The 25911-nt window shown below is 37.9% G+C and overlaps 1 protein-coding gene across 3 annotated transcripts; it reads right to left on the bottom strand.

Annotated features, from left to right (window-relative positions):
- Positions 1 to 6674: 6674 nt before the first annotated feature.
- Positions 6675 to 25291, bottom strand: PLK4 (polo-like kinase 4). Of its 3 annotated transcripts, none has more exons than XM_011935598.1 (16): positions 24988 to 25291; positions 24224 to 24319; positions 22461 to 22556; positions 22266 to 22380; positions 19087 to 20107; positions 18324 to 18424; positions 15327 to 15697; positions 14368 to 14472; positions 13886 to 13988; positions 13063 to 13212; positions 12155 to 12288; positions 11969 to 12060; positions 11692 to 11839; positions 10775 to 10915; positions 8951 to 9057; positions 6675 to 7439 (listed from the first exon to the last, which is right to left on the bottom strand). In XM_011935598.1, exons 1-16 carry the CDS (start codon positions 25015 to 25017, stop codon positions 7337 to 7339), a joined length of 2913 nt encoding a protein of 970 aa, XP_011790988.1. In that variant the 5' UTR covers positions 25018 to 25291; the 3' UTR covers positions 6675 to 7336. The 3 variants fall into 3 exon arrangements, with proteins under 3 accessions (XP_011790988.1, XP_011790990.1, XP_011790989.1); XM_011935600.1 differs by lacking the exon at positions 24988 to 25291 and adding an exon at positions 24780 to 24920; XM_011935599.1 differs by lacking the exon at positions 22461 to 22556.
- Positions 25292 to 25911: the final 620 nt, after the last annotated feature.

Below are 25911 nucleotides of genomic sequence, written 5' to 3'. Positions count from 1 at the left end.
GTTAGCCAGGATGGTCTCGATCTCCTGACCTCGTGATCCGCCCGTCTCGGCCTCCCAAAGTGCTGGGATTACAGACTTGAGCCACCACGCCCGGCCCATTTCATTCTATTCTTATTCCTTCATTAGGAATGGCTATCCCACTATCACATATTCTTTTTCATCATGTCAATTAATTGCATCAAGTTCTTCAGTGTTAAAATATTCATTAAGGAATAGGAACAGCTCTGGTCTACAGTTCCCAGCGAGATCAACGCAGAGGTCAGGTGATTTCTGCATTTCCAACCGAGGTAGGTAGTTCTTCTCATTGGGACTAGTTAGATACTGGGTGCAGCCCATGGAGGGCGAGCTGAAGCAGGGCAGGGTGTCGCCTCATCCAGGAAGCACAAGGGGCCAGGGGATTTCCCTTTCCTAGCAAAGGGAAGCTGTGAATGACTGCACCTGGAGGAGCGGTACACTGCCGCCCAAATACTGCGCTTTTCCCACAGTCTTTGCAACCAGCAGAACAAGAGATCACTCCCATGCCTGGCTTGGCAGATCCCGTGCCTGCCAATGGAGCCTTGCTTGCTGCTAGCACAGCAGTCTGAGATCGACCTGGGACGTGGGAGCATGGTGCGGGGGAGGAACGTCCACCACTGCTGGGGCTTGAGTAAGCAATTCTATGCTCACAGTGTAAACTAAGTGGCAGGGAAGCTCAAACTGGACAGAGTCCACTGCAGCTCAGCAAGGCCTACTGCCTCTCTAGATTCCACCTCTGCGGGCAGGGCATATCTGAACAAAAGGCAGCAGACAGCTTCTCCAGACTTAAACATCCCTGCCTGACAGCTCTGAAGACAGCAGTGGTTCTCCCAGCATGGCGTTCGAGCTCCGATAATGGACAGACTTCCTCCTCAAGTGGGTCCCTGATCCCCGTGTAGCCTGATTAGGACATACCTCCCAGTAAGGGGCTGACAGACACCTCATACAGGGGGGTGCCCCTCTGGGCGAAGCTTCCAGAGGAAGGATCAGGCAGCACTATTTTCTGCAGCCTCTGCTGGTGATATCCTGGCAAACAGGGTCTGGAGTGGACCTCCAGCAAACTCCAACAGACCTGCAGCTGAGGGGCCTGTTAGAAGGAAAACTAACAAACAGAAAGGAATAGCATCAATGTCAACAAAAAGGGCATCCACATCAAAACTCCATCTGTAGGTCACCATCATCAAAGAGCAAAGGTAGATAGAACCACAAAGATGAGGAGAAACCAGAGCAGAAAGGCAGAAAATCCCCAAAACCAGAATGCCTCTTTTCCTCCGAAGGAACACAACTCCTCGCCAGCAAGGGAACAAAACTGGATGGAGAACGAGTTTGACAAGTTGACAGAAATAGGCTTCAGAAGGTCGGTAATAAAAACTTCTCCGAGCTAAAAGAACATGTTCTAACGCATTGCAAAGAAGCTAAAAATCTTGAATGGCTTTTTCATTCATAAAAACGAATGGCTCACTAGAATAACCAGTGTATAGAAGAGCTTAAATGACCTGATGGAGCTGAAACCACAGTACTAGAACTTCGTAAAGTACTAGAACAAGCTTCGATAGCTGGTTCGATCAAGTGGAAGAAAGGATATCAGTGATTGAAGATCAAATTAAGGAAATAAAGTGAGAAGATAAGATTAAAGAAAAAAGAGCGAAAAGAAGCAAAGCCTGTAAGAAATATGGGACTCTGTGAAAAGACCAAATCTACATTTGATTGGTGTACCTGAAAGTGAGGGGGAGAATGGAACCAAGATAGAAAACACTCTTCAGGATATTATCCAGGAGAACTTCCTCAACCTAGCAAGGCAGGCCAACATTCAAATTCTGGAAATACAGAGAACACCACAAAGATACTTCTCAAGAAGAGCAACCCCAAGACAAATAATCATCACGTTCACCAAGGTTGAAATGAAGGAAAAAGTGTTAAGGGCAGCCAGAGAGAAAGGTCGGGTTACCACAAAGGGAAGACCATAAGACTAACACCGGATCTCTTGGCAGAAACCTGACAAGTCAGAAGAGAGGGGGGGCCAATATTCAACATTATTAAATAATTTTCAACCCAGAATTTTATATCCAGCCAAACTAAGCTTCATAAGTGAAACAGAAATAAAATCCTTTACAGACAAACAAATGCTGAGGGATTTTGTCACCACCAGGCCTGCCTTATAAGAGCTCCTGAAGGAAGCACTAAACATGGAAAGGAACAACCGGTACCAGCCACTGCAAAAACATGCCAAATTGTACAGACCATTAATGCTATGAAAAAACTCCATCAATTAACGGGCAAAATATCCAGCTAGCATCATAATTACAGGATCAAATTCACATATAACAATATTAACCTTAAATGTAAATAGGCTAAATGCCCCAGTGAAAAGACACAGACTGGCAAATTGGATAAAGAGTCAAGACCCATCGATGTGCTATATTCAGGAGACTCATGTCACATGCAAAGGCACATATAGGCTCAAAATAAAGGGATGGAGGAAGATAAATGGAAAGCAAAAAAAAAAAAAAAAAAAAAGAAAAAAGAAAAAAAAGCAGGGGTTGCAATCTGGTCCCTGATAAAACAGACTTTAAACCAACAAAGATGAAAAGAGACAAAGAAGGCCATTACATAATGGTCAAGGTATCAATTCAACAAGAAGAACTAACTATCCTAAATATATATGCACCCAATACAAGAGCACCCAGATTCATAAAGCAAGTTTTTAGAGATGTACAGAGACTTAGACTCCCACACAATAATAATGGGAGACTTTAACACCCCATTATCAATATTAGATCAATGAGACAGAAAATTAACAAGGATATATCCAGGACTTGAACTCAGCTCTGGACCAAGCAGACCTAATAGACATCTACAGAACTCTCCATCCCAAATCAACAGAATATACATTCTTCTCAGCACCACATCGCACTTATTTGAAAATTGACCACATAATTGGAGGTAAAACACTCCTTAGCAAGTGTAAAAGAACAGAAATCACAACAAGCTGTCTCTCAGACCACAGTGCAATCAAATTAGAACTCAGGATTAAGAATATCACTCAAAACCTCACAACTACATGGAAACTGAACAACCTGCTCCTGAGTTACTACTGGGTACATAACGAAATGAAGGCAGAAATAAAGATGTTCTTTGAAACCAATGAGAACAAAGACACAACAAACCAGAATCTCTGGGACACATTTAAAGCAGTATGTAGAGGGAAATTTATAGCACTAAATGCCCACAAGAGAAAGCAGGAGAGATCTAAAATCAACACCCTCACATCACAATTAAAAGAACTAGAGAAACAAGAGCAAACAAATTCAAAAGCTAACAGAAGACAGACAAGAAATAACTAAGATCAGAGCAGAACTGAAGGAGATAGAGATGCAAAAAACCCTTAAAAAAAATCAATGAATCCAGGAGCTGTTTTTTTTTTTTTAAAGATCAACAAAATAGGCTGCTAGCAAGACTAATAATAAAGAGAGAAGAATCAAATAGACACAATAAAAAATGATAAAGGGGATATCACCACCGATCCCACAAAAATACAAGCTACCGTCAGAGAATAATACTATAAGCACCTCTACACAAATACACTAGAAAATCTAGAAGAAATGGATAAATTCCTGGACACATATACCCTCCCAAGACTAAACCAGGAAGAAGTTGAATCCCTGAATAGACCAATAACAGGTTCTGAAATTGAGGCAATAATAGCCTACCAACCAAACAAAAGTCCAAGATTAGACAGATTCCCAGTCAAATTCTACCAGAGGTACAGAAAGGAGCTGGTACTATTCCTTCTGAAACTATTCCCATCAATAGAAAAAGAGGGAATCCTCCCTAACTCATTTTATGAGGACAAAAAAAGATAATTTTAGGCCAATATCCTTGATGAACATCGATGTGAAAATCCTCAATAAAATAATGGCAAACCGAATCCAGCAGCACATCAAAAAGCTTATCCACCATGATCAAGTGGGTTTCATCCCTGGGATGCAAGGCTGGTTCAACATACACAAATCAATAAATGTAATCCATTACATAAACACAACCAATGACAAAAATCAAATGATTATCTCAATAGATGCAGAAAAGACCTTCAACAAAATTCAACAGCCCTTCATGCTAAAAACTCTCAATAAACTAGGTATTGATGGAACATATCTTAAAATAATAAGAGCTACTTATGACAAACCCACAGCCAACATCATACTGAACAGGCAAAAACTGGAAGCATTCCCTTTGAAAACCGGCATAAGACAAGGATGCCCTCTCTCACCACTCCTATTCAACACAGTATTGGAAGTTCTGGCCAGGACACTCAGGCAAGAGAAAGCAATAAAGGGTATTCAAATAGGAAGAGAGGAAGTCAAATTGTCTCTGTTTGCAGATGACATGATTGTCTACTTAGAAAAACCCATTGTCTCAGTCTCAAAATCTCAAGCTGATAAGCAACTTCAGCAAAGTCTCAGAATACAAAATCAATGTGCAAAAGTCACAAGCATTCCTATACACCAATAACAGAAAAAGAGCCAAATCGTGAGTGAACTGTCATTCACAATTACTACAAAGAGAATAAAGTATCTAGGAATACAACTTACAAGGGATGTGAAGGACCTCTTCAAGGAGAACTATAAGCCACTGTTCAAGGAAGTAAGAGAGGACACAAACAAATGGAAAAACATTCCATGCTGATGGATAGAAAGAATCAATACGGTGAAAATGGCCATACTGTCCAAAGTAACTTATGGATTCAATGTTATCCCCATCAAGCTACCACTGACTTTCTTCACAGAATTGGAAAAAACTACTTTAAACTTCATATGGAACCAAAAAGGAATCCGTATAGCTAAGACAATCCTGGGCAAGAAGAACAAAGCTGGAGGCATCATGCTACTTGAGTTCAAATTTTACCACAAGACTACAGTAATGAAAACAGCATGGTACTGGTACCAAAACAGATATATAGACCAATGAAACAGAACAGAAGCCTCAGAAGTAACACCACACATCTACAACCGTCTGATCTTTGACAAACCTGATACACATAAGCATTGGGGAAAGATTCCCTATTTAATAAATGGTGTTGGGAAAACTGGGTAGCCACATGCAGAAAACTGAAACTGGATCCCTTCCTTACACCTTATACAAAAATCAACTCAAGATGGATCAAAGACTTAAATGTATGACCTAGGACCATAAGACTCCTAGAAGAAAACCTGGGCAATACCATTCAGGACATAGGCATGGGCAAAGACTTCATGTCTAAAACACCAAAAGCAATGGCAACAAATGGCAAAATTGACAAATGGGATCTAATTAAACTAAAGAGCTTCTGCACAGCAAAAGAAACTATCATCAGAATGAATAGGCAATCTATAGAATGGAGAAAACTTTTGCAATCTATCCATCTGACAAAGGGCTAATATCCAGAATCTACAAAGACCTTAAACAAATGTACAAGAAAAAAATAAACAACCTCATCAAAAACTGGACAAAGAATATGAACACTTCTCAAAAGAAGACATTTATGCAGCCAACAGACATGTGAAAAAATGCTCATCATCACTGGTCATTAGAGAAATACAAATCAAAACCACAATGAGATACCATCTCATGCCCGTTAGAATGGCAATCATTAAAAAGTCAAGAAACAACAGATGCTGGAGAAGTTGTGGAAAAATAGGAACGCTTTTACACTGTTGGTGGGAGTATAAATTAGTTCAACCATTGTGGAAGACAGTGTGGAGATTCCTTGAGGATCTAGAACTAGAAATACCATTTGACCCAGCAATCCCATTACTGGGCATATAACCAAAGCGTTATACATCTTTCTATGATAAAGACACATGCACACGTACATTTATTGCAGCACTATTCATAATAGCAAAGACTTGGAACCAACCCAAATGCCCATCAGTGATAGACTGGATTAAGAAAATGTGGCACATATACACCAAGGAATACTATGCAGCCATAAAAAAGGATGAGTTCATGTCCTTTGCAGAGACATGGATGAAGCTAGAAACCATCATTCTCAGCAAACTATCACAAGATTAGAAAACCAAACACTGCATGTTCTCATTCATAAGTGGGAGTTAAACAATAAGAACACATGGGGCTGGGCGTGGTGGCTCATGCCTGTAATCCCAGTACTTTGGGAGGACAAGGTGGGCAGATCACCTGAGGTCAGGAGTTCAAGACCAGCCTGGCCAACATGGCAAAACCCCATCTCTACTAAAAATACAAAAATTAGCTGGGCATGGTGGCATGCAGCTGTAATCCCAGCTACTTGGGAGGCTGAGGCAGGAGAATCGCTTGAAGCCTGGGAGGCAGAGGTTGCAGTGAGTGCCATTGCACTCCAGCCTGGGCAACAGAGTGAGACTCTGTCTCAAACAAAACAAAACAAAAAACAAAAACACATGGACCTAGGAAGGGGAACATCACACACCGGGGCCTGAGGGGGATGGGAGGCTAGGGGAGGGATAACATTAGAAGAAATACCCAATGTAGGTGGCGGGTTGATGGGTGCAGCAAACTACCATGGTATATGTATACCTATGTAACAAAACTGCACATTCTGCACATGTAACCCAGAACTTAATGTATAACTAAAAAAAAATTCATTAAAATATACCAAGATTTTCAGATAATAGAGAAACAATGTATTTAACATTTCCAAAATTAATATTTAAAATTTAATTGACTCCTCAACAGGCAACAAAATTTAAAAAGTGAGTTTACTGGTAAGTTATTTTAAAATAAGTATTTAATTAAATGAATCAAAAGATAATGTAACTTATCACTATATTTATTATTTTTTTATAAAATGCATTTGCAAAAATGTTTCATGAGACACACTGGTGCTACAAAAATAAATATAAAACAAATATACATGTTTACATATGTTACTTATAACATAAATACACATTATTTACATGTTCAAAAATTCCAAAATTCCAGCAGGTTTTGTCCATGATTCTCAACATGTCTGAGATGCAGGGAAAAGAATAAAAGCACAAATAAACCACACATCATTTACATTTTTGCTCTTAAAAGACTGTTCAATACAAATATATGAACATACTAAGTTTGGGAGTTAAGGTCTAAGAGCAAAGTCAGGTATTCTATTTTATACCCACTATATTTAGTAAGTGATTCAAGTTTCATTCTGCTTTGTTCTCTCAGAATACATCATTTACATTATAGGTTAAAATTCTTTCATAGAAAGGCTTTCTGAAGACTTTATATTAGATTAAAAAAAATCACTGTACTTGAAAGCCAACAAAAAAGTTATTTATTAAACTTATATGTCTGAAAGGAGTTTTAATCAATGAAAATTAGAAGTCGGATTAGAAAACATCAAAAGGATGGAAGACAGACACTGTAATTTCTGTTTGATGTATTCTGGCAATTTTTCATTTTCTCCATACCTAAGTGAAGCAAAAGAAAAAAAGACAAAATCATAATTGAATTACTTGGTTCTGAGAGTCCCAAAAAGCACATTATATTTTTCAGTAATTCTTCAATAACAAGAGGCACCATAGAAAAATTATAACAATTATTTATTAGATACCTAAATCAAGTGAAGCATACACAGTTTCTTTTCTTTTAAAACAGAACATTTTCTAAATATATTTAAATAACAGAAGGAAAATTAGACAAACTTGAACTGGCTTCATCATTTCAAAAGCAAACCAAATATCTGGATTCCTCATTAAATTTAAAAGGCCCCAGACAGGCGTAGTAGCTAACATCTGTAATCCCAGTACTTTGGGAGGCCAAAGTGGGAGGATCACAAGGTCAGCAGTTTGAGACCAGCCTGGCCAAAATGTGGAAATCCTGTCTTCACTGAAAATACAAAATTAGCTGGGCGTGGTGGTGTATGCCTGTAATCTGAGCTACTTGGGAGGCTGAGGCAGGAGAATTGCTTGAACCCAGGAGGCAGAGGTTGCAGTGAGCCAAGTCATACCACTGACTCCAGCCTGGGCAACAGAGCGAGACTGTCTCAAAAAAAAAAAAAAAAAAGCCCTAATTATACAGAAAAATATCAAGCTAAACACATTATGAATATATTTCTATTTAAATGTTAACAATTTCCAAATGACCATACCAAATAAAATGTCAACATGTATCCTGGGAACAACGGTTTTACCCACTTTGAATCTGCATCCTTCTACTTTCTGGAGCACCTCAAAGAGCTTTTAACAAAGTCTCTCACTTGAAACATAGTTATTTAAGTGATGGCACTGCATTATCTAAATTTAACACAAAAATGCAGTTGGCAGGTATCTACAGATATTTGTCCCAAGTACTTCCATTACAATAAGCAGTTCTCATAAAAGAGCATGTCTGCATTGGCATCATCAGTACCCTATTTTTAGTAAGTTCTGATTTAAATGAGGAAAGCAAACAACTCCTTTTTTTTCGCATTGCTAGATTTCTTATTTTTGGCTTGGTGCCTGACACACATTTTCATATAGGATGAATATACACATTCAAAAAAGTCTTTCAAACATTAATCACTTTACATTAGATTGGGGATATAGTCTTTCATTTGGGAAAAATAAGCAGGTTATATCTTAAAATAAGATTTCTTTTTTCTGTTCTTTTAAGTAAACAGGTGTGGTATATTATTTGAACCTAGAATTAGAAGTCCCTTACTTCTGAAAAGGGCCATCAAGTTACGCTATAACAGTAAGGCTACAAGGAACCCAGTCTCTTAGAGTGGATTACTCATACCAGTTGCCCTGCGTTAATACAGATAATCATAAAATATGCATTAATGACTATATGAACTGCTAAGAATAATTAACAGTTTAAAGAATCACACGATCATTGTCAAAATGAAAGAAGTATCTTTATTAAATCATCTATTTCAACACATAGAGAAAGAGAAATTACAGCAAAGGGCTGAATCTCAACCAGTATTTTAAGAACTTACCTAGTTGTTTGACCATTGGGTGAGGTATAACTGATAGAAGACACTCCTGCCTGCACAACCAACTGGGACCCATCATTAAACTGAACCCACACAGCTCCACTAGTTAACTAGAAAAATAGTAAGCATGGGTAAGAACAGGCACAGAAAAAAAAAAAAAAAAGCAGCAGTAGCAGCATACAAAATTACTATACAGGAGACAGTTTGTGGTTCTGTATTAATATTTAACATATTTAACAGATTTTCCACAGTTAAAAAAAAAAACTCTCTAAGTGACTACAAATTTGGGGCTATGATGGCAGTAGCACTGAGAATATTCATGTCTTTTTCAGGTTATTCCTTTAATAGCTAAGATATTATAATATTAAAATAATTATAAGTGAATCCTGTTTCCCATTAATTTCCACTAGGATTTCTTGGTTGTTTTTTTCCCCCACAAGAAATATTTAGTATTTAACAAGAAGAGATTTAGGAAATAAAAGCAACATTTTCTTTGTCCTTAAGCCACGAGAATTTCTTTCCTGGCCTGAGAATATTACATTGTAGCTTCTGAAACTTCTTCCTTTAGTCATTAATACTCACAATGTGTCACTCAAAATGGAGAAGTGCATAGTATATGGACGCCAAATCAAACCGACCTAGGCTTACATCTAGACTCTGCCAACTTAAGAGTACAGTACAGGATTGTGTAAGTTAATCTACCATTATGAAGCATAATTTTACTATCTATAAAAGGAGATACATCACCTTTACTAGGTTATTTTGGGAGAAAAACTACACAATGTATGTGAAAAACATGGTAGGTACCACAAAGCAGGTGCCCAACAAATGTTACCTACCCCCATAAAGTACCAGGTTGCATTTTACTTCACTGTTAAGTAAAAGTACATGTGTCAGGCTCAGAAGTCTCCAAGTTTCAAGATTTTAGATAATATACACATATAGGTTCACAACTACATAAAATTCTGTAAGTTTGAAACTCAATATTGACTTCACTTTTTAAAAGAGATGGGGTCTTGCTTTGTTGCCCAGGCTGGCCTCAAACTCCTGGACTCAAATGACCCTCCCACCTCAGATTCTTGAGTAATTGGGACTATAGGCACGTGACATCACACCTGGCTTTCACTTGACTTTTAATGGAAAAGTCCTTTTCTTCTTTTGCCAAATGAAAGTTACTCTACTGGCCGGGTGCAGTGGCTCAGGCCTGTAATCCCAGCACTTTGGGAGGCTGAGGCGGGCAGATCACAAGGTCAGGAGATTGAGACCATCCTGGCTAACATGGTGAAACTCCGTCTCTACTAAAAATACAAAAAATTAGCTGGGCATGGTGGTGGGCGCCTGTAGTCCCAACTACTCGGGAGGCTGAGGCAGGAGAATGGCATGAACCCAGGAGGCGGAGCTTGCAGTGAGCTGAGATTGCGCCGCTGCACTCCAGCCTGGGCGAGAATGTGAGACTCCATCTCAAAAGAAATAAAAAGTTACTCTACTAATATTGATTACAAATAATTTCCAAAACCTAAAACGTCACAGATATCACACTCTTCACAATTAGTCATTATCATGACCTCTAATTTAAAAACAAATGGCAAAAGTAGGTCACCCAAGCCCTAGCAGGCAACCTGTTATCAGCAATGTCTGGAGTATTCCAACTGAACACAAATTTAAGAAGTTAACATTTTTCATGATATAACTAATGTAAAAAGGTACAAAACTTCCTTGTAAAAAGATTTCATTGCAATGATTTGTATTTTTTGGTAATTGTCTTATCAGTGTGAAAATGAAAAGAAATTCATAACAGGAAAATGCATTGCACTAGAAACTTCTCACCTGTGTAGCCCAACCAACATTTTTCACAAAAACAGATTTCAAAAGTTGTGCTGATTTAGGAAGACAATCTTTTAGACTATTAGAAGAGATGTCTGTTCCAGAAGTTGTAGTTGTAAGACCAAGTCCTTCATTTGTAACCATCTACAAAGAATAAAGGACAGGAAGATATTATTCCTCAGCATTTTTATAAGCCAAATTCAGCAAAAGCAGACAATTATGGGATTTTTCATTAGCTTATTTTTTTAAAAACAAAAATGTTTTAATGAAAATATAACTACATTATTGGAAATTAGAAAAATACAGAAAAGAATCCCCCACCCCCCTGCAGAATTGCTGTTTTCATTTTGGTGGATTTCTTTCATCTTTTTATCCCATGGCACGTTCTTTTTGTGCACGTGTGTGAGTACACACAAACATACACACCTATTTCTTTAACGTTGCATTTTTCTACACTGCTATATAATCTTCATCGCCATGTTCATTAAATATATAATAAATTTAACCATGAGTCTATCATGAGCATTTAGGCAGTTAATGATATTTTACTAGTAAAAATAAAACAACTATATATGTATATGTTAATACTTTTAGCTTTTCCGAGAGGGCTGAGATTAGGGCTCATTGAGGTAACATTTAAATAGAGACTTGAAAAATAAGACTTAGGCATATAAAGTTAAGTGTTTGGGGAAAAGAGTTCCAGGTCAAGTGAACAGCATGTGAAAAGGCCCTTTGACTTGTTTAAAGAACTGAAAGAGGGCCTTTGAGGCTCAAACAGAGATAGTATAGGATAAAGTGGCTCAGGATGAGGCTGGAAAAGTACACAGATGATAGTAAAGTCACAATAAACTATTTTATATGAAGGGCATCAGGCAATCATTGAAAGGTTTAAAGTATAGAAGTAACATATATTTACTTACAGAGGGATTAAGGATTGGTGCCTGTGTTGGAGAAGCAGCACTATGAATGACCATTCTATTGAAAGATGCTCTATCTCTCGTTGGGTAATCTGAATCCACAGGAGGAGGAGGTGATAAGGCCTTAGGTGAACTAGTACTACCAGGTTTTCTGAAGGAGAAAAGTCCAAATATATTCCCTTGAAGCTTTCCATTTACAGAAAACTAAAGAATGTTTATAATATAAACACCAAACTTTTAAAACATTTTAGCCACATATTTAAAATTTTCAGACATTTACCTTCCTATGATTATTGGGAAAAAGGGAGCACTCCTAGTTTTCCTTTCCTCTTCTGAAATTATGGATTCCAGTGCTAAACAAATATGATGACCCTATTTCAAAAGAAGAGTGCTTCCGTCATTGTTTCACCTATGTCATTTGTAATCGTTATTAATTGGTATGAAAAACCTATAATTAGGTATGTACCTCATTAGCATGGTCCATATACATTTTCATCTCCTCTTTCAAGCTATTAACTTCACTTTCACTTTTTAAAGTGTAAGACTTCCCTGTCTTTTCAATCACCTGAATGAAATCTTCTGTTTTGTGTATTTTTACCCCTAAAAAAAAAAAAAAAAAAAATCAGGAAACTGTTTTCTTATCCTTTTTAAAAATATTCCTAGATTTATATTTATTATCATACCAGTATATAATGGCACCTAGATCAAGGTATCATTTTTATTCATTTATTGACTATTAATAAAATGAGACTATCAAAGTATTCAATAAATATAGGTCATCCATATTTTTCCCAACATATATCTGGTTTAAGCCTGATACTTCTATATTTTAAAAAATCACTATATTCATACAAAAACATAATTGAAGGATAGCTATAATTATATGTGTACTGTGTGATATGAATGCTTTGTGTCCCTTAAAGGAGCTTTATAGATTAAAAAATAGTTCATTTTTATAGAATAGATTTAGAAAATAAGAACATTCATCTTTACAGAATAGATTTAGACTCAACCCTATCCTTTTTGCAACATTTATAATTCTGATAATTTGGTATATGTCCATTTAAGATTTCTAATAATAAATAGGACATCACTCATTTCATGTGATTTTTATACCATCAGCCTAGATGTAAACTGGAGCTAAGTAGGAAAAGAGGACTAATATATATATTACAGGATAAATTGTTTAAAGGAAGGCTCAATAAATTTTGGTTAATATGATCTGACATGTATACTCTGATGTGCAATTTATATGTATAGTTATACACATACACATCTTTAAAACTGGCTGTGCTGAATTTTAAAAACCCACATATACGTAACTACTAAATTACAAACTAAAGGAACAAATTACCATTTCCAAATGGTACTTACCATCATAAAACCAAACCTCAAAATCAGCACCAGGAGAATTCTCCATCAAAATGCATTTAGCATATCTTGTAAAATAAGTGATTTTGGGAGACTTAGATCTTACAAGCTGTACAAACCTGGAAGCGTACTGATATTTTCGCCAGTATTTTTCTAAGGAAAAAAAAAAACAACTTAACATTAGGGAAGAAAGTGTTGACCTGACATATAGTTTTATCTATTTATTGTGATTTCTAATAGGGTTACATTAGACAGGTTTTCTTATTCTTTTCTAAGAGTTACCTCAATGAAGTCTTACTATTCAGTGCTTATGTCCCCAGTCCATAATATTCAGAAACCAAACTGGAAGTCAAATTTGGTTAACTATAATTATAAATAATCATTTATGTAGCAGCAGTGATTTCAAAGGTCAAAAGCCACATACATGGTGAATTATTCTTTAAATACAGAAGGCTTCATAAATTTGTGAGTCACAGGGGCCATCTTCTCTGTAACATTCCAACTTTAGTATATGTGCTCTGAAGCAAGCACAATGTTGAAATTTTTTTAACACAACTATAGCCACATTCTAAACAAGTATACAAATTACATTTGTGAGACATATGACTAATGTTCTAGCGTTAGTTTTTACTTATAGTACCATTATGACACAGAATATTAACAATAAACATTGCATTAAAGGCATACAACTCTCACCAAAGTACAAGAATATATGACCTTAAGTTTGACTGAAGCTATTTATAATTTATTATATCTATATATAGAGTTTATACATATATACATATAAATCTACTATCAAAATTTACTCCCTAGTAAATTCACATACCTGGTAAATTGTCAAAGCTGTACCTACTGATGTTGTCAGTAGGTGAGGGTGGTCTATCAGCAAGAGGAAAACCTCTTCCATCATTTGGATAATAAATAGTGATCTGCCAAAAGATTTTTTAAAAATTCTAATTACATGACATCAAGTTCCAGTACTATATTTTTCTAAAACATATAAAAAGTGTTTAAATGTAACATTAAATATTATTTTATAGAAAAATGTTAAATATTCTGTAAAAGTAATTTTTTTGTTTTTTAACTTAAACCAAAAGTTTAGATTTTCTTACCAGATATAATTATTTTTAACACTGCACCAATTTATTTAAATATGTTTAATATGCTATTTCAATTTTTGAATTCCAGAGACACTATCATACCAGGAAACTGATTAAAAAAATCTTATCTTTATAAAATGAATTAGAATGCTAAATGTGCTTAAACGATAATTTGAAGTTGGAAGGTAATAAAGTAACTACACATTACCATATTTCCATCACTAGATATCTGAAGAACTTCTTTCACATATTCTTGAGAAGCATACTCCTTTAGAAGCTCCACACACACATCCTCTGAATCAAGTATGCTCACCTAAAAAAAAAACCCAAAAAATCAGTAATAATTATTTTGTTTACTAGAACAGCTCTGACATACATAATACTTAGGAGTACTTAACCATGGCAGAAACAAATATTGAAGTCAAAATCAAATAGCTGCTTCACTACAACAGTCCAGATCAGAGGTATATTTGAGCACAACTGTGAACCATATGGTGCAAAGGTAAGAATGTATAATGAAGTGTCAAATGCTAATCAATGAGCAGAAAGCAAACAGAAGGTAGGGTGGAGAATAAGGACTTCGAAAAGATAATAGCAAGCCAAACAAAGGCAAGGATGAAATGGGAAGTAAAATGCGAACAAAGAACAGGATAAAGATAGAATTAAAAAAACACACAGCATTCTCAGTTCACATACAATAATTTTTAAACTCTAAACTTAAATGTGCATATGCCTTTTCTTTAGTTCCAGATGCTAAAAAAAAAAAGTTATATTTTCTAGTTTTTTAAAAATTGAGATGGGATTAAATTTAGAAACAATAAAAATAGAAGCAAAAGTTTAATATTAGCTCACTGATTGGAATTGTGAACAAAATAATCTTTAACACAGCATAGAGCCAGTATTATTTTAAAATGTTTTTCATTCAAATCTACTTTAAATTAATAATTTAAAATTCAAAACGTATCAGTATCAATTCACTATTCTTAAGAAGACAGGGAAACAAGAGCTGTTTTTCCATAAACAACCAGTCTCTTTTCTCTTTAATAAAGTTGATCATGTATACACCCCAAAGTACAAGGACATTACAGAGGACTAAAAAATATGTTCTCAAGAATTGTATTCTCAAGTAAAATGTTATGTAGTAACTTAGGAAAATAACAGACATACCACAGCCTTTTTTGTTTTCTGTCTGATTGGTTTTAACCTGTGAGCAACCAACGGAGATGTAATGCTTCTTAATGTACGATTCTGATAACCCAATGGTGGCTCCATACCCCTAGTCTTGCTCTGTTCAGAAAGAGGATCTGAGCCAAAAACACATTCTTGTTGGATTATCTCAGGTTTACTGTGAAGTGCAGTCATATATTTCACGGTATTTGGCTGTTTTACAGAATGTGCATTATCAGAAGCATCAGAGTTCTTCTTGACTTTTGTATCAGTCCAGGCATTTTTTGATGTGTCCTTCTGCAAATCTGGATGGCCCTGGAAATCCCGGTTTGGGCTGATGCTGTCATATCCAGTAGTTTTTCTTAAATGAGCTGTAATATACATAGAATGAAGCAATTTAGTAAATAACTAAAAACACAAGTTGACCCAAAACAATGTCACTCTGATTATAATAGCATTTTTTAAACAAAAGAAATCTAGTAAAAAAAAAAAAGAGCTCATAATTTTCTTTTTTTTTTTTTTTTTTTTTGAGACAGGAGTCTTGCTCTGTCGCCGGAGCTGGAGTTCAGTGGCCGGATCTCAGCTCACTGCAAGCTCCGCCTCCCGGGTTTATGCCATTCTCCTGCCTCAGCCTCCCGAGTAGCTGGGACTACAGGCGCCCGCCACCTTGCCCGGCTAGTTTTTTGTATTTTTAGTAGAGATGGGGTTTCACCGTATTAGCCAGGATGGTCTCGATCTCCTGACCTCGTGATCCGCCCGTCTCGGCCTCCCAAAGTGCTGGGATTACAGGCTTGAGCCACCGCGCCCGGCCAGAGCTCATAATTTTCTAACAAATAAGCAGTTTAAGACATGACTTTGAAAGAACATTTTAAACCAGATCGTGAAGAAATATCTTTAGTATTCCTAAGACTAAGACACAAAAGATATGAACATAAAATTAATTTTTCAATTAAGGCAAAAACCGGTCACTATATGGTCACCTATTAATCCTAAAGCATGCAATCGTCAATGCTCCAACAAAAGCAGATTTGAGTTCCCAAGTAATCATTCTACATGAGAAAAATATATAAATTTACTCTCTTTAAGCTAAGAACTGTCTAGCCCATCTTTACTTAGAAATACGTGTAATTAATGAAAATATGCAACTAAAAGCAAAAACACTATATGAACAGCTTTAACAGTAATATTTACCATTACAAATGTACTTGCACACATTTTTTTAAAAAGTCATTAATTTTACCAATTTTTATTTTGTATGGTTTTAAAGTTCACATACAGAACAGCATCTTTTAGAGGCTTTGATTAGATTGCATAAAACTTGGTAAGGCAATTTTTCAATGCTAAACTCTAAAAATTTGAATTACAATTTTTTTCTTAAATGACTTTCTAGTGCTTTCCCCCCACTCTCATTATGACAGAAAGTATTTTGTATCAAATAATATACTGAAAAATTGCAGGAGCACTAGTGGATTATTATAAACAAGGTTATTTCTCCATCTCAGACAAGTCTGTGTTACTAAATATATGTAAACACAACAGATGTGAAAAATTAAGTAGGTGGCAGTTTTATAGTTTAAAAAACAAACCTGAATTATCATCTCCAATTAGTACAAAAGATTAATTTCCTTTTGGGCTTCTGAGAATAATATACATTAAAAAAAGAAAACAAGAATAGACTCAAGATAACATACAACTCTCTGCTTAAATTACAGCTGTATTATTTGCTTTTTGTCTATGAGGTAATACGATACTTGGTAAAAAATCATCTCCTCCTCTCCATATGTCTTTTTTATTCTTTTTTCCATCATTATTTTCCAATCCACCTTCTGTGAATCTGTCATGTTCATTATTTAACCTTCAAACTCTGTATTATAAACAACATAATGACTTGGATGACAGCTGTTTAAAAATGTTTAGGTTTTAGTAGCTCTGTACTTTAGTGTGAGGTCCTACTGGTACCCTATAATGTCCTTATCAGCTTCCACTTAAAAATAAGGTCAATCATCTTTTGATTATTTTATGGGCACTGATAGAAGGTGCTGATTATAGAGAGGCTGCAAGAGCAGGGGTTAAGAATAAAGTCTCCGAGCCAGACTACTTATGTTCGAACCCTGGCTCCTCTATTGAATGGTCACATAGCTTGGGCAAATATTGAGCTGTATACCCAGTTTCCTCATCTGTAAGACAGAGATAATAACAGTATCTTCTTCATGTTTTTTTGTGAGAACTTAATATATGTTAAACATTAAGGACAGTGGCTGACTGATAGTAAATACTCTAACACTGTAAGACAGCTTTATTGAGACATACTGAAAGTGCTTTTTTTTTCTTCTGAGACAGAGTCTTGCTCTATCACCCAGGCTGGAGTGCAGTGGCGTGATCTCAGCTCACTGCAACCTCTGTCTCCCGGGTTCAAGTGATTCTTGTGTCTCAGCCATCCAAGTAGGTGGGATTACAGGTATCCACCACGTCCAGCTAATTTTTGTATTTTTAGTAGATACAGGGTTTCACCATGTTGGCCAGGCTGGGCTTGAACGCCTGACCTCAAGTGATCTGCCTGGCTTGGCCTCCCAAAGTACTAGGATTACAGGCATGAGCCACCACACCTGGCCAATGCTTTTTTTTTTCTGAGACAGGGTCTCTGTCTCTTGTCACACAGGCTGGAGTGCAGTGTGATCATAGCTCACTGCAGCCTTGAACTCCTGGGCTCAGGCAATCCTCCTGGCTTCGCTTCTCAAGTAGCTGGCACTACAGGTACATGCCACTACACTCAACTGATTTTTTATTTTTTGTAGATACAGGGTCTTGTTATGTGCCCAAACTGGTCTTGAACTCCTGGCCTCAAGCAATCCACCTGCCTTGGCCTCACAAGTGTTGGGATTACAACTGCACCAAGCAAGAAAATGATTTTCTTTAAAAATCTCAAATAGAACACTGCAATGCTTGGTAAGTGTCCAAGTAATTAATTCTTGATTAAATACTCCATTAAAAACTCACCATTTATTTGCAGATTCCCAAACCACTGTTGTACTGTTTCAGTCTGAGGTGTCGGGTCTGCAAATGGAAAAGGAGTTTTTCCTGGACAAAGATGACTGGAGCTATATAAACAAACAAAAAAGTCTTATAAGCTAATAAAAAACTATCAGGTAACTTTTTAAGGTAAAAATATTAGAAAAAGATTTCTTCTGAATACCTGAACATTTTAGAATAACTATAGAAAACAATATTGGCATAACTATGCTATCTCTAAAAAGCTAAAATTCCATGCCGAAATGCCCAGGGCACTTTGACAGCATTTCTATATTGCTACTGCCCTCTTATAATTTAAGCATAAAAATCATAAAATGAACAGAAAAAGAGAAAAATCACACACTACAGTCACTAAAAATTAGTTTTCATGTTGGAAGCAGTCAGTGTTATGAACACTCAGGCTCAGCTTTTCTATCTATGTATAGTTATTAATAAAGTACTTTGGGGGTAAGGCATGATTAATATATTATACTTTGCACTGGAGACTCACTCCATATAAAATTAAAAAATAAGACTAAGAATTTCCAAATATTAATTTTATAAACACATTCATGAACACACACACTCCTTTTAAGACTGTTAACCATAGGTCAAAATCCATGACAGTGTTTTTGTTTTTTTTTTTTTAGACATTCATTTCCCTGGTAACCCCCCGCTTAGATGCAGCTTCATATTTATACTAGTATAACGTTACCAAAAACCAAAATGCCTTTGATAGAATTATTCTTACAGTGCTTGATTGTTATCAGGTCTTTCAAAAGATCCAGAACTACTGGATGTCTTTTCTTTAAAGAAGTTAAAAATGTTGGCATTGTTGTTTGTGGGTGAGTATCTCTCTTCATTTTCACCTCCTCCTAATCTTTTGGACATTGAAAGCATTTCTGCTGAGTGACAACGTTCCATTGTATATGTTTTTGCTCGAGATTGACTATTAGAAGTGCCAGATCTATCAGAGGAATAAGCTCTACGAAGGTATCGAGAATGTGGCCTTTCTTCTGCATCTTGAATTACTCTTCCCCTTCCACTATTACTGGTTTCTTGATTTCCCCACTGAGTATAAAAACTGCTTCCATCTCCTGAAGAAGAAAAATCATTTGAACTTTTATTCTTTGGAAATACAGTCATTTTATTTGGGAGTGGCTGACCAATCAAAAGTCTTCTTTTGTCAAATAAACTACCACTTATACTGGTACTGGAAGAAGCTGTAATTGCAGTAGAAATTGTGGCATGCCCACTATCAATTGAGTCTTCCACAGTTCCTAAATCTTTACTTTTCGTTGAAGAATTTTGGGACATAAAAGGATGGTCCAATACTGAAGACAGACTTAAACGATCTGCTGGATTTCTACGAAGTAACTGGTGAATAAGGTCCTTGGCCTCTATTGACAAAAAAGTTGGCATTTCATAATCTGCCAATACTACTTTATTTAATGTGTTCTTGACTGTGTCAGTGTCAAAGGGTGGTCTCCCGATAAGTAATGAATAAAACATACAGCCCAGGGACCAAACATCAGATTCAAGGCCATGTGCACTTCGAGTGGCAATTTCCGGTGAAATGTAGTTAGGAGTTCCACATAATGTATAGTGCTTTTCATGTGGCATTTTCAACTGAGTTGCCAGCCCAAAATCAGCAATCTTGATGTTCATATTACGAGTAAGTAAGAGGTTAGAAAGTGTGAGGTCCCGGTGTAGTATACCATGAGAATGAAGATACAACATCCCTGTAATGATCTGGTGCATGAAGTGTCGAGCTGTTAGGATTTAAAAAAAAGATAATTTACAATTGAGAAACTCTGGAAGATTCAGCATCTAGTATTTAATATACATTATGAAACCCAGGTAAATGTTCTAGAGCATTGTAGTAGAACACTGGCTTGCAGCTTAGATTTACCAGCCCCTTTAATTACCAGCAATTACCAGAGTGGTACCATCACACCACTCTAAAGATATCATATCAACCTTGAAGAAAACTAGGCATTCCTTTTAATCTTTGTTCTTTCCAACTGATGAGTGTTTTACATGCAGTTAAGAGAAGCTTAATTTTTTTTAGCAATTAAGAGTCATTAGGGTAACCATGGCAATTAAGAAAAACAGTTGCACACTGAGCCAGGCATGGTGGCTCACGCCTGTAATCCCAGCACTTTGGGAGGCTGAGACGGGCAGATCATGAGGTCAGGAGATCGAGACCATTCTGGCTAACACAGTGAAACCCCATCTCTACTAAAAATACAAAAAAATTAGCTGGGCGTTGTGGCAGGCGCCTGTAGTCCCAGCTACTCAGGAGGCTGAGGCAGGAGAATGGCGTGAACACAGGAGGTGGAGCTTGCAGTGAGCCAAGATAGCGCTACTGCACTCCAGCCTGGGTGACAGAGCAGGACTCCGTCTCAAATAAAAAAAAAAAAAAAAGAAAAAAAAGAAAAACAATTGCACAAACATTTCATACATATATTCTAATTGTTAAAAAAAAGAAAAAGCTACAGTTCCATCGATGTCCCCCAAACTCTCCCAAGTACTCAGTTTGTAAGTTTTTTTTTTTTTTTTTAGGATGGAGTCTTGCTGTCACCAGGCTGGAGTGCAGTGGCACGATCTCAGCTCACTGCAATCTCTGCCTCCAGGGTTCAAGCAATTCTCCTGCCTCAGCTTCCCGAGTAGCTGGGATTACAGGAGAGTACCACCACATCCAGCTAATTTTTTTGTATTTTCAGTAGAGACGGGGTTTCACCATGTCGGCTAGGATGGTCTTGATCTCCAGACCTTGTGATCCATCCACCTCAGCCTCCCAAGTAGCTGGGATTACAGGCATGAGCCACCATGCCAGGCTAATTTTTGCATTTTTATTAGAGACAGGGCTTCACCATGTTGGCCGGGCTGGTCTCGAACTCCTGACCTCAGGTGATCTACCTGCCTTAGCCTCCCAAAGTGCTGGGATTACAGGCGTGAGCCACTGCACCCGGCCTAATAAGGCCTTTTTTATGAAGTATTATAAAAAATGCAGTAGTCATTATCAATATGAGTATCATTTTTTTTCAATTTGTATTATTTCTTTGCAATAAACGTCCAACAATGGAACCTGAGTCAAAGAATATAAATATTTCCATAACTCTAATGTTATGCCCAAATTGTTTTCCAAATGGCTTATATAGATTCAGATGTACAAGAAGCCTATCAGCAACTACTTCTGTTAGCTTGTCTGTAATCTCAGTTAGCAGAGCAAGATAACTTGAAAACAATCATTTGTGTTAATGCATAGACCTTATTTGGTTCTGCTTTGAACTGCAAAAAATCATGAGAAATTGAGGAAATTTGAAGCTATATATTTCATAGTAAAGAATTATTAGGTGTGATAATGACTTTGTGGCTATGTTTTTAAAGAAATCTGTATTTTGAAATATTTATAGTTAAAAATATGTCTATAATTTGTGTCAAAATACTTTGGAAAATCAGGGTAATAAAAAAGGTAAAGATGAAATAATATGACCATGAGTCACTAGTTTGGGAAGCTGAGCGTTAAGTTCAGGGGACTCATTACAGAACACTACTTGTATGTTTCATGTTTTCTATAATAAACAGTTTCAATGGCTATTTGTGCTTGATTTAGAACTACTTTATAGTCACCAATGGCATCCTAAAAAGCTTACTACATTTGAAAAGATACACAGTAAACTGCTACTAATAATTTAATTTAAAATGTTTTAAGGATAGAAGGGTAACAAATTTCTTACTTTACTACTGTAATAATTGAATTGTTTTAAGAATTAGCAGCTTGGGATGGAGGAAATCTTTTCTAGCTTAAAGTAACAATTCAAACAGTTTTATTATATATTACAAAATAGCATATTCCTCAAAACTACACTTTAAAATGCAAAACTTTTATCCACCCAAACAAAATAAACAAAAACAGGTGCCTACCTTCATTTTCTGAGAAGGGTTTCACTCTATTCTTTAGATACCTGTTCATTTCTCCATTATGGCACATTTCTAATACCAGATATACATAATTGCTATCTTCAAAATAGTTATAAAGCTGAAATGTGAAAGGGCATAATAAATTAAAATATTCAAATTTCACTGTCCTTGGTCACTTCTACAACATTTGTATCTTACCTCCAAGATAGAAGGATGCTTCAATTGGCAATGTATTTTCACCTCATTTTGGACTCTCTGTACCATTCCTGCTTTGTACATGGCTTTCTTATCTATCTAAAAATAACAGGTTTAAATGTTGACAGACTTTCAAATGTAAACTGGTTAAAAGTGAACTTTGAAAATAAAGTATACTTTAATTTAAAATAGACTGAAGTCCTTTTACACGTCTTTGCGGTCAACCTACTGTTATCTGTTTTCCCCATGCACCTAGCAGAGTGCTCGGCAGAGAGGATGCTTGGTAAAAGTTTGCCCAATTAATTCTAATATCCTATCTCAATTTAAATAATCTAATAGCACAACCAGCCTAACTGTAAGAAAAAAAAAAATCCCAATTCAGGCAAATTTTAAAGCAAAACCTCCATTTCTTTTTCTAAGTGGTTTAGATAAATGATTTTTTTTTTTTTTTTTTTTAAAGACAGGGTCTCACTCTGTCACCTAGGCTGGAGTGCAGTGACACGATCACAGTTCACTGCAGCCTCAACCTCCCAGGCACAAGCAATCCTCCCACCTCAGCCTCCTGAGTAGCTGGGGCCACAGGCACGTGCCGCCATGCCCGGCTAATGTTTTCTTTTTTTGAGATGGAGTTTTGCTCTTGTTGCCTGGGCTGGAGTGCAATGGTGCGATCTCGGCTTACCACAACCTCTGCCTCCCGGATTCAAGCGATTCTCCTGCTCAGCCTCCAGAGTAGCCGGGATTACAGGTGTGCACCACCACACCCGGCTAATTTGGTATTTTTAGTAGAGATGGGGTTTCTCCATGTTAGTCAGGCTGGTCTTGAACTACAGACCTCAGGGGATCCACCCGCCTCGGCCTCCCAAAGTACTGGGATTACAGGCGTGAGCCACCGTGCCCAGCACCGGCTAATTTTTGTATTTTTGGTAGAGAGGAGGTTTCACCATGTTGTACAGTTGTTTTCAAACTCCTCAGCTCAGGCGATCCACCTGCCTCAGCCTCCCAAAGTGTTAAGGTTACAGGTGTGAGCCACCCACTCGGGTGACAAATGATTCTTAATTTGCTTATGTTTATGTTACTCCTATTAGACTGACTTCTTTTTTTTTTTTTTTTTTGACGGAGTCTCGCTCTGTCGCCCAGGCTGGAGTACAGTGGCCAGATCTCAGCTCACTGCAAGCTCTGCCTCCTAGGTTCACACCATTCTCCTGCCTCAGCCTCCCGAGTAGCTGGGACTACAGGCGCCGCCACCTCGCCCGGCTAGTTTTTTGTATTTTTTTAGTAGAGACGGGGTTTCACCATGTTAGCCAGGGTGGTCTCGATCTCCTGACCTCGTGATCCACCCGCCTCGGCCTCCCAAAGTGCTGGGATTACAGGCTTGAGCCACCGTGCCCGGCCTAGACTGACTTCTAACAATCAAGAATAATATTTTGTATTGTTACAGGGAAATACAGAATTATACACAGTGAACTCTTAAAAACAAATTATTTGTTAGTTGATTTCTACTAATTACTCCAAGTATGGATAATTACACCATAAACGAGGTCTACTGAACATTAATGAAGATAAAACTTATTTAAGCAAGGTCAAGGCTTTCCTAAAATATTCTTAAGTTCAACGGCTGGACTTGGCACTATTGTCTTCTGCCTATGCAAAGTGTTCCTTACACCATAATCAAAGGAAAGGCTGGTGGGTAAGGAGTTTCTTACATCTCTGATACCTCTCTAGTTACGTGCAAAGTACAGGAGAGAAGTTGATTAGTTTATTCTTACCATTTTGATTGCAACTTCCAAACCAGTGTGAATGGACTCAGCTCTGTAGACACCAGCAAATGATCCTTTACCAAGCAGATTTCCAACTTTAAAATCCTTAAAAGTTAAAATTAAAGATTATGTATGATGACTCACAGTAGAAAGGAAGATGGGAAGGGGATGGAAAAAGAAGATAAAATGGATCGAGTGGGGAATTTGACAAAATTCAGGCAGGTATTACACCTCGATGCAGCAGGTGTCTAGGGTGGAAGGCATGTTGACTCCGTGCGGGGATCCCTGAGCTTCCAGGCTGGACTGGAAGCTCAGGGTGATGGTGCACCCTAGTGATCTGGTTCCTCAACCTCAGTGCAGCCTAAGCGCCCTGCTCCCATCTCCAGCCAACCCCTGGGAGCCGAGGGCCTGGTCAGAATCCCGCCGCAGCTCCCGCCGGAGATAACCGCCATCCCCTTGGAGAAGTGGGAGGTAGCCCTGCCCTGCTGTAGCGCGGCAGCTCGGGCGGGATTGCTGACAGAAAGCCGCAGTGCCTGGGGACACTGCCAGGCGGCGAGGGACTCACCTGTCCCGCCTTCCCTTCTCTTACTGTCTCCGCGGGGCGGGCCGCTCCGCCCCTAAACAGCTGGGGCCTGGGCGGTTGGGACCCTCCCTAAGCACCTCGGTGCCCGCCCCGCAGCCGTTAGCTTCGTTCGCTCCCCTTCCCACAGCGGTCTCGTGTCATCCCACAACTACTCCCACCCGCCCCGCTGCAGACTGCCTAGTCTTTTCACCTCGATCTTCTCCCCGATGCAGGTCGCCATATTTCCAGGCCCTGGCCTGGGTTCTCTGGATTAGTTTCCTTCACGCAGTCCCTTCGAGGCAGCGCTCCAAGCAGCCAGCCGGTCTTGGCGCCCATCAGGCTCGGCTCTCTAGACCGCCGCTCCAAGCGACGACGCTAAAACCACGGAAAGTTCTCCCTGACACCTTCCGAAGCCTGGGCGGTGCCTATGCACTCCCATTTTGAAAAACTCCCGCCGGTTGCCGTCCGAGCGAGGCTGGTGGTGACGTAACGAGAAGGATCACTCCGGAAAGGCTGAGTCGTGGCGCGCATGCGCGGCAGACACTCTTTTGCAGCCGGCCCTGGGTTCCAGACTTCTGGGCCAAGGGCCGGAAGCGCTGCGGAGAGTTCGGGCTTGGGCAGCAGTATGTCGCGGGCCCACTCTCGGAAGACCTCCTGAAGACGGGTAAAAGAGCAGGCCTTAAAGATGGGACACTTATAGCTGATCGGTTACTTCACGGTCCGAAATACCACTTCTAATTCCGGAAAGGGTTTAAAACTATTTTAAAATGTCAAGCGTTTAAGACTTGACGGAACAGGGAAAAAAACATTACCCTCCTTTAAGGAACACCGTTTACACCACTACCGCTTATTCCGTAGTTTGTTATAACTGTAATAAGTGTGTACGGTACCTTAAGAACTCCATTCTTTATTTTGGTAAACTCCTAAGTATTTAACATTATAATGTCATTTGTATAATAACTTACAGTTAGGAGATCTCTCATACACGTAATTTGTATGGACCAAAAGAGACCTTTGTAAGTTTGGGATGGTGTTTTGCAGGTGAGAAAAGTGTGATGCTTAAGGAAGGATATATAACAAACAGAAGTAGCGCACAAACTTAGATCTCTGTTATTAAATGAAAGCTCTTTTCCTC

Source organism: Colobus angolensis, unplaced genomic scaffold (genome assembly GCF_000951035.1).
Source record: "Colobus angolensis palliatus isolate OR3802 unplaced genomic scaffold, Cang.pa_1.0 Scaffold145, whole genome shotgun sequence".
Taxonomy (NCBI): Eukaryota; Metazoa; Chordata; class Mammalia; order Primates; family Cercopithecidae; genus Colobus; species Colobus angolensis.
The sequence above is the reverse complement of the archived record's forward strand: the minus strand, read 5'-3'. Positions and strand labels throughout refer to the sequence as shown.